At 43.3% G+C, this 16369-nt stretch overlaps 1 protein-coding gene across 2 annotated transcripts in view; it reads left to right on the top strand.

Moving 5' to 3' along the window:
• Nucleotides 1-16369, top strand: part of FOCAD (focadhesin) — a 1730079-nt gene that overhangs the window by 485549 nt on the left and 1228161 nt on the right. For both annotated transcript variants that reach the window (XM_085634390.1, XM_085634400.1), the window contains exon 18: nt 10774-10908. In XM_085634390.1, the coding sequence (XP_085490516.1) occupies nt 10774-10908 (135 nt within the window). The remainder of the gene's footprint in view (nt 1-10773; nt 10909-16369) is intronic.

Raw genomic sequence — 16369 nt, 5'->3', positions numbered from 1 at the left:
TTGCATAGGTAAACTTGAAGTCTCTTTTGAAATAGAGCTATCACTGGTAGATTCTCTTAAAACTGATGGAGAATAGTCTTTTTCGTTTATGTGATAATCAAACCAATTTTCACATTGTTCCAACTCTACACCCTCATTAAATGGACATGACATGAGTTCCTTCTGTCCATCCTTGAGCTTGATGACATCACTTTTGTTTCTCCATCCAAATTTATGGAGTCGAACAGAACCACTAGAGGCCTCAATAACTTCACAGGGTTCATAATACTTTGACTCTCCCTTATGCCTGACAAAAGGTTTCTTGACAATGACCCAATCACCCTTGCCAATCTCTTTTACAACAGCTCTATGAATCTTGTCATGGTATTCTTTAGATTTAATCTGTTGCTTTACAATCTTGTCTCTCACTTGGAGGTCGGAGTCATCTAACCTTGTTACTTCCTGCATACGGTCCTGAATAATAGCAAACTTAGGTGAAACAGCAGAGTTACCCTGCCGTCCTCTCATTAGGAAAAAAGGCGAATAACCAGTTACACTATTGACTGTATTGTTGTACATATAAACTCTTTCACGAGTAAAGTCAACCACTGGAAATCCAGCCGAAATTGCCATCTGAATGCCATCTTTTAGAAAACGATTGACTCTTTCCACTTGACCATTGGATTTAGGTGAATAACAAGGAGTCTTTTCTTGACATATACCGTTTCTCTTCAAAAATGTGACCATTAACTCGGAGGTAAGCTGTTTTCCATTGTCTGAGACTAAAACCTGCGGAAAACCTTCCAAAGAAAAACATGACTCCAAGAATTCTATTACACATTTGGAGTCTATAGATGACACAAATTTGACATATATCCATTTGCTATAATAGTCACATAAGACAATTACAAATCTAGAATTTTGCTCTAGAACACTAAAAGGACCTGCAAAATCAATAGCCAGTTTAACCCAAGATGAACAGGGAATATCGACTAATTGCATTTCTTGAACTCTAGGCTTCCAATGCTTATCTGACCTCAGACAAATAGAACATTTTTCTACAAACTCATTTACATCAGAGTCCAATCCAGGCCACCAATAATATTGCTTCAAAATTTTTTTTGTCATGGTTGAGCCTAAATGAGAGTTATGAGCTAACTCAATTAGATGTTTTCTTATTTTTGTGGGTGGAACCAATAAATCTCCCCGCAAAACAAAACCTTTCTCAATGCTTAACTCTTCAGCTACTTGTACATATGTTTTTAATGAATCATGTACATTTCTGATAGGCGGCCATTTGCTTAATATATACTCTTTTACCTTGTTTAACACTGAATCTTCATCCATGAGGCTTAACCATTCCGATTCTTTACATAACTGTTCCAATTTGTTAAAACTGTGAACAAATGACACTACACATTCAGTTTCTTCTTCCACTTCTGTCTCTACATTGTTCAATGGAAGACGTGAAAGGAAGTCTGCACTTACGTTTTTCTTACCTGCAATATGTTTAATAGTAAAATTGTATTCCTGAAGTTTAGATAACAACCTTACTAACCTTGCGGAAACTTTTCCGTTTCCCCTACCGCAACCATCCATTAAGAAAGTCAAAGGTTTGTGATCTGTGATCAACTCAAAACGTTTACCCCATAAATACATTTTGAGTTTATCAACAGCCCAAACACAAGCAAGGGCTTCTCTCTCTATGGTACTGTAATTACGCTCTGCATCCAATAAACGTCTGGATATGAATGCAATGGTATGCACCTTATCTGCAACTTTTTGAGAATAAACAGCACCTATGCCAACAGAGCTTGCATCAACAGTGATGATGTTGATACCATCGGGATCAAATGGTTTCAACGTTGGGGCTTTAACAATAGCTTCCTTGATTTTTGTGAAAGCAAACTCTTGACTCTCAGACCAGATATACTTCTCTCCTTTACGAAGCAACATTCTCAAAGGCTCAACTAAATCTGAGTAGTTTTCGACAAAACGTGAGTAATACTCACTGAGCCCTAAAAATGATTTAAGAGTATCTTTATCCGTAGGTTTTGGTGCATCTGTTATAGCTTTGACTAAATCTAGTTTAGGTTTAATACCATTTCCACTCAATACATGGCCCAAATATTCAATTTCAGTTTGAAGAAATTTACATTTGTCTTTAGCAACTGTCATGCCTCTCTCATTTAACCTGTTAAGGACTATTTCTAAAATTTCATTATGTTTCTCAATAGTATCAGCATGAATAAGAATGTCGTCCTGAAATTTCTGAACCCCCAACACTCCTTCTAATACACATTCCATTAACTTTTGAAAGACACTGGCTGATGAAGCTAAACCAAAAGGGAGTCTAACAAACCTATAAGCACCCAATGGAGTAATGAAAGTAGTTAAATCCTTTGAGTCCTCCGATAATTGCACTTGGTGATATGCTGACTTGAGATCTATCAAGGAAAAATAATTGGAACCCTTAGTAGCTGCAAGAATCTCCTGGATTTTGGGTAAAGGGAAACAATCCACCAAAATATTTTTGTTTAACGATCTCAAATCAGCACATAAACGAACTTGGCCATTCTTTTTTTTAATCAGAACTATGGCAGAAACCCATTCTGCTGAATTAGTCTGTTCGATCACCCCTTCCTCAACTAATTTGTGGAGAAGTTTTTGTAAATCAGACTTTACAGATAACGGAATTGGTCTTACCTTATGCTTAACTGGTATAGCATTTTTCTTCAACTTTATGGTATGTTCAAACCCCTTGACACAACCAATGCGGTCTTCAAAAAGAGCCTCATATTTACTCAGAATTGAATCAACTTTGTCTACAGGCGGCAATGAATCAGAAAAAGAAACTGCATGAACAAAATTTTCATCCAACACAATAGGATCATCGGCACCTGGTTTGAGTAAAATTCCCAGTCGCGCCAGATCCTTCCATCCTACTATATCTCTACCCCGCTCCGCAACATATACTTTAGTAGAAATAATTCTTCCTTTGATATTCAGGTTATCTTGAAAATAACCCAACATATTTATATCAAAATCCCCAAAAGCTTTGGGATTGACATCAGAGGCTAATAAATCAGTATTAGGCCAAAATTTTCCATACTTAATGTCAGAAATTATGGTAATTGGCGAACCTGAATCCGCCATGATATTAATTTCTACGTTACCTATGTGTGCAACACCAAGAGGACCTTTTATGTCATCATTAGGATCATCAACTGTCAAAACAATATTAGAGCACATATCTTCATCAAAATCATCAACAGAACTAACTTTGACTTTTTGAAACTTCTGAACCCTAAAATTGTTGCACACACCAGCAAAATGTCCTACCTTTAAACACTTTGTGCATTTTCTTCCCTGCGCAGGACACCCTTGAAAATCCGCCTTATGATTCTTTGAACCACATCTAAAACAAACAAAAGCATTTACATTTGGACTTTTGCTAGTTTTCCCTTTTTTGTCGTAGCTAGGTACATACTTTTTACGCTCTTGAACATAAAATACATCATTTTTTACATTTTTATCGGAAGAAAGTTCTTTTGTACTTTCCAGCGAACGCTCTATTCCCTTAGCAATGTCAATTGTTTCCTGTAAAGAAGGATTTCTACAAGCTAACAACCTTTCCTGAATTTTTTTTTCATAACAATAAAAAACAAATTGGTCTCTAATATGTTCATCAACCATGTCATTAAATTCACATTTTGTTGCCAAAACTCGTAAACAAGCAATGTACTCTTCAATAGTCTCATTTTCTAATTGTTTCCGTGTTGCAAAACGATGTCTGCCCACCATAATATTTGGTTCTTCTCCAAATTGTTTCTCTAAACGTTTTACCGCTTCTTGGTATTCATTCATAGGAATAAACTGACCAGGAGGTACTTCAAATTCCGGCAGGCTATCAAAAATTTCTTGGCCTGCTGCACCCAATAACCCAAATAAAATGGCTTTTTTTCTCTCTGGCTCATACTTCTTTCCATCTATCGCAATTAAATAATTCTCAAATGCCCTCAACCAGTTTTTCCATTTCATAACTGGTTTACCTGGATCAGATAAGAAAGGCGCTGGTGCACTAATATTTGAATTTTCTGACATATTAGTATTAGAATAAGTTTCCTCTTTTTGAAATTCACTAGTAATTTTTTGTTTTAAAAAAAAAAAAAAAAAAAAAAAAAAATATATATATTTTTTTTTTTTTATAAAGTATTCAGCTAAAAATATGAATTGCCAAAATTTAGTTGAAATAAATAAAAATCCTACTAGTATACAACTATTCTACAAATTCTCCTCGTTTTTCCCTATATGTTATCATAAACACCGAAGAAAATAATTGCAGAACAGAACTCCTCACATTAAACTGCCAGCAAATGTCTTTCTTTTGGAAAATTGCTCTTAAAATGGAGTCACGCAACATGAAAGCGTATGAGTGAGCGTAGGCACTACGTCACAATAACTGTCAATTACCTCAGGACGTTGAAAGGAAACCGTTACAGCTGTGCACAAGAATGCATGCGAACGTGTGGAAATACGTCACCTACGATGACAGTTACAGCTGAACGTTGAAGGAAAACCGTTGCAGCTGAGCAGAATGGCCGTTATTTTACTACTGATCGATGAAAACACCTCAGCCTACAGTGCGACAGGAAAATATGCACATACACGGCGATTAGAAAATATTTAAACTTCCATGCCGTGACAATAACGTAGTAACTTGCCTTAAGGATCAGTTTGAAGCGGACATCACTCGATAAATACTTCTAAGCATCTGATAGCTCCGTCAACAACAGACTACGGCATAAAACGAAGAAATACAAATCCAATTACTAAAGGATCAAGCAGAATAAAGCAGTAAACAGCAATAACTTGCCTTTCAGAATACTGCAGAAGTCCTCGAACACAGTGGACGCTCAGAAGCACTTCAGCATGACGGGTCTTCACTCGATACTCATATCCCGTACCTCGTCGCCAATTTGAAGTGTCAATCATCAGAAAGTAAAACTAAAGAACTCGTTATACTTAAATATTTATATTTATTTCCTAAATACAAGACCCGCCACAGGTGGAGGAAGAACGGAACTCACAGGAACACCATCCGAGGAAGAATGCGTGAGTCAGAGGGTGACGTAGATTAAGTAACCAATCAACATTCGAAATGACGTGCGTTGGTAACCACCAATAGGATAACAGATGAGCCCCCGGTGCACGAGGAAGAAACTTAATACAGTATACAACACACTGCTTCCTTTCTTACAGTCCACCGCAGAAGTACAGAAAACATGTTTGTTTACTTTTCTCGGTGTGTGGTTGAGAGTCAGAGACGGCTTCCTAGAAAGCAGAGAGGAGTGTCTTTCCGTGTCCGCACCCGGGGAGAGACATGAGCTGTGCAGATAAGAAAAGCCGTGCCTTTTCAGCATAGCATTGAGGCAGCCTCAGGCTCCACCTCGCGACGCCATGAGGTAATCAGTCATTGAGCCCCCATGTCAAGGTTCAACCTCACCGGAAGGACATTGTAAGCTGGCGACCACAAAACGCTACCTTTGTGGGTGTAACGGTAGCTACATCCGCAGGGGGAGCATTCTGATTGGCTGGCCAGTTCTCAGCATTCTACTTGGGCTGCAAGTAAAAGTGAAGAAGCCTCTTTGCTGATTAGTGCATTCCAACTACACTGTCTAAGCGACATCTCGGGTTATAATAAAATAGTGTCTCCACTATCACGTCTTAATGTCACGGGGCAATTTTTCTGACATTTTGAAAAGTTTTGAGCGCTCTATTTTTAAATAAAACCTCTTCGAATGTTGTTAATTTGGGCAATTGTCATTGATTCCGTTACAATGTGCCCTTCTTTAGTAAGCACATGGGAAATGTGCTGCTGTACAACTTCACTACTCAGTCTCTCCTCTCTGAATCTTCTTCACCTCAACTACTATGAATTTCATCCCAGGTGTAGCACTGAGATGTTGAGTCTTAATGTGTCGGGTGATGCCCTCTGCTTGTTGAATGTTGGGTTCCACAATGCTTGTATTGCTAGATTTCATCAGATTTTTATATGAATGATGGTAATGCACTTCTTTCCATCCTTTGCACTTGGAGTTCTATATTAGTATTTAAGGGATCCCAGTTTGTTCGAATGCATTTTTTTAAAGTTAGGCACATGTTTATTCAAGTGGTATACCAGTTGTAATGATTTGATCATCTGTATTTTTTATTTTTTATCTGGAGCTGTTGGAAAATCTGGTGGTGGTAACAGGCATCGTTGTCAACCATTAAATATACATTTATATTAAGGTGTTGACTGTGGCACACATCTGTTTCCTGAGGAGCTGCATTGGGGCAGTTGAGGTAACAATATCAAGTCAAGTCAAGTCAGGAACATTTGTATCGTGCGCATATCACTCACACGAGTCTCATGGCGCTTGCAGACGGCTCTGATAGACGGACTAGATCTAGTTTCCAAAAAGCCAGGTCTTCAACTTTTTGCGGAAACTGCTGTGTTGTGGAGTACTGCGAAGATAGAGAGGCATTTTATTCCAGGATGCCGGTGCCAAAAAAGAAAACGCTCGACCCCCTTGCCTAACAGTGTGAATTCTAAGGGGGGGTCAGCAGTGCCATATCACTAGAGTGCAGCATCCTGGACGGTTGATACCAGGGTAACTTTGGCAGCCAGTATTTTGGACCGGTTCCATACATATGCTTATGAGTTAGGCATAGTATTTTAAAAAGGGTTCGTTTTTTCACTGGGAGCCAGTGAAGAGTGTTTAAACATGTCTTCATCCTCTGTCAACAAAATCAATCTAGGATTTGTAAAGCGCGGAAAATTACCAGTGAGGGTCTCAGGACGCTAGGGTTGCTTGCTGCATCGTGGTCATCTGATCATTCGAAGAGCCAGGTCTTGAGTTCTTTCTTGAATTGCCAAATCAATGTGGTGGACCTGAGGTGCAGGGGAAGGTTGTTCCAAGCTTTGCCAGCCAGGTGTGGGAAGGACCGTGCTCCACCATTGCTTCTGCATATTTGGGTGGTATCTGTGAGCAAGTGCGAGGTGTATCGTAGGTGGTTGGTGGAAATTCATGCGTTTGTAGATATATGCTGGTCCTTCGTTCTGCAGGGCTTTGTATGCGTGGGTTAACATCTTGAACTGGCTTCTCTTCTGGATTGGGAGCCAGTGTAGCTTCTTGAGGTGGGTTTGATGTGAGTCCGTCTCCGGAGGTCGAGGATGATTCTTGCACCTGAGCTTTGTATTGTCTGTAGTCTCTTCTGGAGGCGTGCTGTGATTCCTATGTAGAGGGTGTTCCTGTAGTCCAGCCTGCTGGTGAGGAGGGCCTGCGTGACGTGTCTTCTGGTGTTGACTGGGGGCCACCTGAAGACCTTGTGGAGCATGCCTAGGGTGTGGAAGCAGGAGGATACAACTGCGTTTACCAGTTTCTTCAGAGATAGCATGCTGTCGGAGATGATGCCTAGGTTGCGGGTGTGGTCTGTCGGGGCGGGGGATGGGGATGGGCTGAGTTCAGCAGGCTACCATGCCTTTTTCCATTATGTGGTGTCGTTGCCAAAGATGAGGACTTCTGTCTTGTCCGAGTTGAGCTTGAGACAGTTGTCCTTCATCCTGTCAACGACGTTCATCATACAGCTGTGGAAGTTGGTTCCGGTGCTGGAGGGGTCTTCTGACAGCGAGAGGATGAGCTGGGTGCCATCTGCTTACAAGATGATGTTGAGTCTGGGCGCTCTTACGGTGTTGGTTAACGGGGTCATGTACGTGTTGGAGCGGATGGGGCTGAGGGGTGCCGCAGATGATCTTCTTGGGTTTCGAGATGCACGGTGGGAGACAGATTCTCTGGGTTCTTCCACTGAGGTATGAGGCGATCCATTTGAGGCCTTCTCCCTGAATTCCGATGTGGTGAAGTCTGTTGATCAAGATGTGATGGGAGATGGTGTCAAAGGCTGCTGACGGGTCAGAAGGATGAGAGCTGCTATTTTGCCGCAGTCCTGGCAGTCCCCGATGTCGGTGGCTGCGATCAGAGCTGTCTCGGTGCTGTGGTTGGCTTGAAATCTGGATTGTGAGAGGTCTACGAAATTGTTGTGTTCTAGGTGTTCGGTGAGCTGCTGGTTGATAACCTTCTCTAGAACCTTTGCTAGAAAAATGAACAGGGAGATGGGCTGGTAGTTCTTCGGTTTTGATGGGTCGACAGATGTTTTTTTCAGGAGGGGCCTTACTTCAGTGTGTTTCTAGTCCTTAGGGAAGGAGATCGAGGTGATGGAGAGGTTCAGGACTTTTTTGAGCTCATCGCCAATCTTCTTATTCCAGAGGTTGTAGACATGGTGGGGACAGGGGTCTGTGGGTGCTCCAGAGTGCACAGAGGTCATGATGGAGATTGCTGCTTGAGTTGTGAGGGGCTCCCAGTGGGTGAGCAGGTGTTCAGGGCTAGTGTTTGTGGGTGTGAGAAGGCTGATGCTGTCAGCAGCAGTGGGTTGAAGTTTTCTTAGATGACTGAGATCTTGTCATGAAGGAAGTCCGCTAGGGTATCACACCGTTCTTGGGAGGGGGTGATGTTGTTCTCGATGGCTGTGGGGTTGGAGAATTCCTTCACTGTGGCTATGATCTCCTTGCTGTGGTTCGTGCTGGCTTCGATGCGGTCTGCTAGGGTATTTTTCTTTGTTTCTTTCAGGAGACGGTGGTACTGGTTGCGTGCCTTCTTGAAAGTGGTATGATTTTGTGTCTCTTTGCTGGTGCACAATTTCCTTTCTAGTTGCCGGCAGCGACATTTGATGGATTACAGCACTGCAGTGAACCAGCTGGTTCATCTGGCGGGTCCTCTGAATTTGTCTGGCTTGGCAGGGGCCGTTGTGTCAGCGCATTCTGTGATCCCCTGGGAGAAGTTATTCGCGGCCTGGTTTGGGTTGGGTGTTATGTCAGGGTGGTGGGAGTTAAGAGCGTTGCTCCACTGGTATTCTGATATCTTTTTCCAGTTCTGTGTGTGGACCTGGGGGGCATGGTGCCGGTGTTGACAGGCATCTCAGGCCTGCCAATACCGGCACCATTCCTCCCAGGTGGGATGCAGTAGTGGTCAGTTCAGGTGAGCTGTGAGATGTGGTTGTACTTGACTCTGTTACTGGATGTAAAAATGGGGTTGATGTGGGTGGGGTTGGTGACAAGTTGCTTGAGGCCGATGTTGCTCATGCTTTCCTGCTAGTTGGTTGTGCTGGTGCCGCTGGGGTCGGTGAGGTGGAAGTTAAGTTCTCCTACGAAGATGTAGTACTCTGAGTTGATGGCGACTAGGGCGATGAGGTCAGAGATGGTGGTGCCAGAGCTGGGGCCTGATCCTGGTGGTCTGTAGGCAAGGGTACGTCTGATGGTGTTTATTCCATCTGCGTGAAGTTGGAAGTTGAGATGCTCCATTATTGAGGTCCAGTCATCTGAGGAGGTCATGTAGCGGGTGGTGTCCTTGTAGATGATGGCAATTCTAACTCCGTGTTTGTCGGTTCGGTCCCTGTGTGTTATCTTGTAGCCTTTGGGGGTGGCGATGGTGATGTTTGTCGTAGAGGCGGAGTTCAGCCAGGTCTCCGAGGAAATTGATGTCCAGGATGAGGGATGGATGAGATCATATCCCAGATCTCCATGGCATGTTTGCTGAGTGAGTGTGCAGTGAGTAGAATGCACTGGAGCTGTGTTCTGGCGGACTCAGTCGGGATGATGGATGCTGTCGCGTTTCAGTGTATCCAGTGTTGTTGGTTGCTTTGGTTTTGCAGATGAAGCAGCAGTGCTGGCTTGAGTTGGTTCTCTGGTGGTACTGGAGGATGTATGGCAGCAGTTGTTGATGTTGAAACGCCTGGGGCCCAGGGCTCAGAGGTCTGCGGTGGTGTAGCTGCATGGGGTGGAAAAGTCAGGGTACCAGGCGCAGTGTGCGGTCTAGGAGTGGATGGGTGCTGACGGGCTTGCCTCTGGCGTGCCGGTGGTGCGATCGCTGCACGTGTTTGCACTGTTGTCTGGGAGGTGGGAGGGGCTAGTAGGAGGCAGGAGAGCACGGAGTGGTAGAAAACAGCAGGAGCGGCAAAATATTCGCAGCACAAAGTATAACTGTAATAAATACGAGATCCAAATCTGCAAGACACAAATGAATGGAGATAACAGTGAGTTACTGGGATTAGGGTCCTCATGCAGACACAGGAGTCAGCTGGTGTTCTGCAGCAGCGGGAGAGCAGCACGTCGACTCAGAAGTCGGGAGAAGCGCCACAGGATTGGAATTTCTTCTGCTTTTACTCTGCTTAATCTTCTCTTTCTGTTCAATAGTTGTTTTTTAAAGGATGTTTGTTCCTCCACATTCCTCATGTGCACTCTTTCCATCCACCAAATGGATCCAGACTTTTTAGTAGCAATATCTGGTCACTAGGTCTAGGTGGCGCTGTGTGGTTTAAATCATGGATCCATGAGATTCAAAGAGAAGTGTTGTAGTGGTTCTGCATGACCGATTCACATCAGTTATTCTTTTTACATCCCTCATGAGCCAGCACATTTTTGCAATGTTGGATTTTACAGATTGTTCTTTGAATTAAGAAATTCAGGTGGTATAGCATTATTATCAAGCAGACAAGATATTTACAAGGCGGTATCCAAAAATCCATATTAAGTGGGTATGTTGTTCCTTGCTTGTCATCAGTTATGTCCCTACAGAGTCGAGAACAATAAATATCATGTAAATTTAAATTTGCATCCCAAACTTAGCGCTGCATTTCAGTCAGAATAGCTTATTTTGGATTTTGAAACTCAATTAAAAAACGTTTTTTCCCCTCCAGGTTGTTGACATCCGCTCAACGTGGAATGCACTGTCTCCGAAGCTGAGCTGTGACCCACGACCTCTTATTTTGAAAACACTTCATGAGCTATTTGCCCTGGTTCCTTCGTTGTCAGTGAATGCGGCTGAATACGAGGTGAGTTCCACTTTCTGGCTAGACTCACACGCCCTCGTTAAGAGTTTACTATGAAAATCAGCTCGGAATTTCTCACTAGAAAAGCCGATATAATGGAGATTTTGATCTTTAGAATAGCATAAATGTCAACATTTTGAAAAGAATAAGATGGAGATTTCTAAAATTAAATCGAGGGACTGTTTTTTCCTCATAGATTTCCATTGAAGCGAAGACAATTTCAGGCTTGAGACAGCTAAAATAAAGCCGTTTTTGGCTTAAAACTGATGAATCGGATATTTGAGCGTATACGGAATAGGGAATAAATGCTAGAATCTGTGTTTCTGCACTACATGGCAACATTTTATAAGGAGAAAATGGAAGATTTAAAAAAATAAATAAAAAAAACGGGAGAATGCATTTCTCCCATTCACTTCTGTTGAGGCCGGAATTGGGTCTATTGTCATGTACTGGGACTAAATGAAAATATCATATATATATTTTTTTTTTACCTTACCTGTCAGGAGCACGGAGAACGCGCAATGGCAGGCAGAGAGAGCATGACAAAAATGTTGTGCACTGGCCGGCAGGAGCAGGTTACAGGCAGTGCGTACTCTGAGTTAAACAAGACCAGTCCCTGTCTGCAGAAGCCCGACGACGAATCGGGTTAATGCATGCAGAAATCGAGAGGCAGTAGACTAGCCTTGAAATCGGTACTCCCGCCAGAATGGGGAGGGGTGGCATGTCTGTAGGTCGCACATATTTGTTCCTCACATTCCAGACTATCTTTCAACTTGCAACATTTGCCCCGTTTTTGCTGGTGAAATGGCAGGGTGGAAAACAAGTATTGGCAAAGCCGATAGGTCTCGCCTAAGCAAGAGCTATGGACTTTAAGGCAAAGTCACAATTGCAACAACATTAGAGTTATAGGACTGGCTGAAACTAAGGAGATGGGGTGACGTGAGCTCTTTGTGGAGATAATATTAGCTGGCCGAATTGTATTTAATTCATATTTATAGTGGTAAGGGCCCACTGCTTATTGACCTCAAGGCCCCTTGGAGACCCTCTCTGGCTGAGCATAGCTTGGCTCTTGAATTTTCAGGACCACAACACCACACTGCATTAGCAGTACCAGACTGTCCATAGCAATATATCTGGACTTTATAGCTACTCTGCAGGAATCCAGAAAGGCGCATGTTGACATAATTAAAAAGCATCAGATCCAAACTGTGAAATACGCCATGATAAATTCTGTAAAACAGAGGGACTTTAAATCTGTAAAAACGCATATCTTCGCATCCTGGTCGACGCCTCCAAGATCTTCAAGGGCCACAAGAGCAGAAGAATAGGAAGCAGAGTGGTAAAAATAAAATTTAGTTAGTTGTGAAGCAGCAACTCGGGATGATGCAAACAGTTTGATCTGAAGCACTGTGACACAATAATGTGCACATAATAATAGTGCCAGGTAACTTCTAAGTGTGTCGTATGTTGATTCTAATCCAAGGTTTCTAAGAGTACTTGTTGATGAGCTTGGCATTGCTAATGATGCTCCCGTGGGAAGAAATGTCCTCCTAATATATATCTATGCATGAAAAAATAGATCAATTCAATTTCAATTAATTTTGTTATGGAACTGCGACGGAGGTCTACAAAAACACACCAACAGATTAAAAAAGACAAACTTTACATACAATACAAAATTCTTCCTTTATACATCGCTGCCTCTTAAGGGAAATTTATTTTATCAAGCGTGCTGTGTAATGTGCAAATAGTGCAATAAATACAAAAGACAATCAAATATCCAACCAACAAAGATTATGACATAGGAATAAAATTACTATTAAAAATTTCCTAATAAATAGACAGAAACGTTTTAAAAAATTGATATATCTTATAACAAACCATTTCATTCAGAGGAGACAGAACCCAAGATCGGGCCTCCTGGGCAGAGTGAATTTTAAAATTTGATAAAAAAATGGCTTTAAAAACACACGCCTAGCACTTTGTAACTTTGTACATACAAATAAAACATGATTTAGATCTTGGATTTGTAACTGGCACATTTTGCAGATTCTCTTCTCTCTTGGTATTTTATCCCAGATAACAGTGACTTCTCTTAGAGGCAGCAAATTAAGTCTCAGTAGGAATATCAGCCTTTTGATCCCATGAGGGATATTCCAAGATAAATAAGGCTGTGGTTTATTCCCCGAGGCGCTCCCACTGACCACCTCATTACTGGATCTGGACTGACTTGAGGCAGCATCTCTCACCAAACTGATGGAGGGTATGGACTTCTTTAAAAGCTGTTTCAATACAGACTTCGGCATAGGAGAAGCGGGATTCAGACTAAGACCAAATGTTTCATTTGCATATACAAAGGATCTAAAAAACGTTGATAGATCTTTGAGTGTGTCGAAAATTTCTATTCTCAGGGCAGCCCTAAGTGTACACTCCCCCCCCCCACACACACAGAGGGAGTTACCTCACCGCAGAACCGCTGCCAAGGATAAAATAATAGACGACACTAAACCAAATTCAAGACATTGTACATGTGGGGCGGCCAAAGAGTTTAGATTGCAAATTTGACGCAGGATTCGTCCTTCTACCTTATCGAAGGAGAGCCAATAATTTGTATCCAGTACCTCTGCAGCATATCTTAGTGAAAGAGAAATTTTAACCTTAAAAACTGATAAAACATTGCCATAATGGCATCTCCCACAAGTTTTGTAAAATCTGTTTAATGCACTCGCCTGGGAGACAGCCTTACTAACACAGTGTTTAATGTGTTCCAAATCTCTGCCTGTTTTAAAAAAACCTTCCCCAAATATAGGTACGAGTCAACCAATTCCAGTTTTTCGGAACCACGCATCCATTTTAGACATCTCTTCATTCTAAGCCCCTTCTTGCGGAAAACCAAAATCTTGCTTTTTGCAATATTAATTTTCAAGAAATGGACCTCTGCATCCAGACGACATTGCAGGCCAACAGGTGTTAGATCGAATATTGCAACATCGTTTGCGTATAATAGAGAGCCAACGGGCACTGTACCGATTCTGGGGGCATCCCCCCTCACAGAGTTCAGAGCTCCAGGGAGATCAGCAATGTACAAAGAAAACAAAAGAGGTGCTGATAGGCAACCCTGTTTAAGCCCATTGTATGTTCTGATTTTACATGATAACCCCCGTGAACCTCCCATCAAAACTTGACACCTGGTAGCTGTATGCAATTCCATAATAAGGCCCAGAAGGTGATGTGGTATGCCAAGGAGAAGGAGCTTTCTCCACAGCGTTTGGCGATCCACTTTGTCTAACACCGTGGAGAAATCAATAAAAGCTGTATACACTGGCATACCTTGTGAGAAAACATATTTCTCCACAATAGTCTGAACGACTGCTATATTAACCAGGGTGCCATGGTTCTTTCTAAAACCAGCTTGTTCCGGTGGTATAATATTCTGACCATTAGCCATTGTTGTAGATAGCATAATGTTAGACTTGGGGGTCTCTAGTTGGCACAGGTATGCACTTGTGACAAATAGGGACCCTCTCCTCTAGTCAGGGTAAGGGGGTACACTCCTAAAATAACCCCTGCTCACCCCCTTGGTAAGTTGGCCTGATATATGATGTCACTAGTTCTAGTGTACACCTTGTATCAGTCCAAACAACCCTTTTGGTGATTGGTTGTAAAGTCAACCTTATAGACCAGCTATCCTAGTGGTAGCATGGACAAGAGCAGTCTTAGGCTAAACTCTGTATGGCATGTGAAGCCAGCTGTTATACCATTTGCAGTCCCTTGAATACCAAATGAAAGGACACCACAACAGATATATATGAAAATAGAATGTATTTATTCTAGTCAAAATACCCTCACCACTCTTTATGAGATTCGAGGTAAGTACCACACAGTCTTATTTAAGCATACATAAGTCACACAGGTAAGTAATACAGTTAGGCCCTAGGGGCCATGCAAACCATATACTAAGTAAGTGGTATAAGGACCACTGTCACGAACACAGGTTAGGCCTAGGCCTAGGGAATCGCTGGAGCTACACTATACTACCAGTTACTAGGTAGTGGGAGGCCCACGGGATTCAGGTGCAGAGTGGAAACACTCACGCGTAATGCGTTAAAGTCGATAGAAATAGTGGTGTTTAGAAATAAAGAGTTTTAGGACACTTCGGAAAGAGCTAGGAGTTAGAGACTTGGAAACTAGACCCTAGGATAGTCAATACCCTTGTGAGCACCGGAGTACTCAAGTTACCTAGCCCACGGGCTGCGGGTGCATAGGTGTGAACCTGCGTCGGGTTTCGTCGTCGACTCCTATGGATGCCTGAAGAAAAGGTGCTGACAGGCAGTCAGTGAAGAGTGTCCGGTGGATTCCAAGGTTGGAATCAAGAAGGAGGGTACCTGCAAGCAGAGGGGACAGAGTCTAGGTCACCAGCCAGGAGCCGGGAAGGAACCAGGCGATGTCGTGAAGATGCAGGTGAAGAGGTGAAGCTTGTCGCAGCAGCCACGGGTACCAGGAGGCGTCGAGGACGACCAGAACCAGGAGGCGAGCTGTCCCACGAGGGCTCTTGCTGTTGGCGGCGGCGTTGACGAGTTCGGACCCAACAAGCCTTGGCAAGCGCAACCCACGCAGGATGAGAATTCGCTTCTGTTGCAGACCAGGAAGGCCTGAGGTGCTTATCTTTCGCAGGGAAGCAAGGGCCAGTCTGGAGGAGCCAAACCAGCGGTGGAAAGTTAAGCGTTCGTCGTCACTGAGGCCACTAACCAACGGGCCAGTAACCGGACAGACGCGTCGAGCAGGGAAATGCAGAAGGGCCCCACGCAGAACTCGTAGAGTGTGCAGGGCTGATCTTCGGTGCAGATGGTGCTCGGGGTTGGGGCTTCTAAATTCCCAGAGCACAACTTCGAGGATGCCTCAGAAGCTGCGCTGGAAGCTAGTAGCCAATTTTCCCAGGTAGCCGGTCCCACGTCTCTCGTCACCTCCACGGATCTCAGCTTTGCTGTGGATGTGGATCAGGGTCGGAGAAGTCTGGAAGTCAAGGCGCTGGTCGGGCTCTGCAGTCGGTTCCTCGTAGAACTTGGGCAAAGCAAACGGCAGGTCGCTTGGTGGTGCCTGTTTGCACAGGGTGGCCACTCCTTGGCCACAAGGGAGATTCTTCAGTCTTCTTCCGTAGTCGAATGTCGAAGGTCCAGAGTTTCTGTTCAAGTTGCAGTTTTCAGGATAATCCAAAATCCTAGGGACTCAGCTCCCACTCTTATACTAATCTGGGCGGCTGGGTTACCTGCTAGGTCCCTCCTATGGGTGGGACCAGGGAGGGGTGTGGTTACACCCCCTTCTGTTTGTCCAGTTTCGTGCCTGGACTGGGGCTGGAGTGCCCCCGCACCGGTTCTGAACCGGACTATGCATGGGACACCTTGTGTGCCCCAGGCAGTGTCTCGTTTCTTTCATCCCTCCCTGCCCCAATACACTAAGTCCTGTC

Source organism: Triturus cristatus, chromosome 2_1 (assembly GCF_964204655.1).
Source record: "Triturus cristatus chromosome 2_1, aTriCri1.1, whole genome shotgun sequence".
In the NCBI taxonomy this organism is placed as follows: Eukaryota; Metazoa; Chordata; class Amphibia; order Caudata; family Salamandridae; genus Triturus; species Triturus cristatus.
Note: the sequence above shows the minus strand (reverse complement) of the source record. Positions and strands in the feature narration are given on the sequence as shown.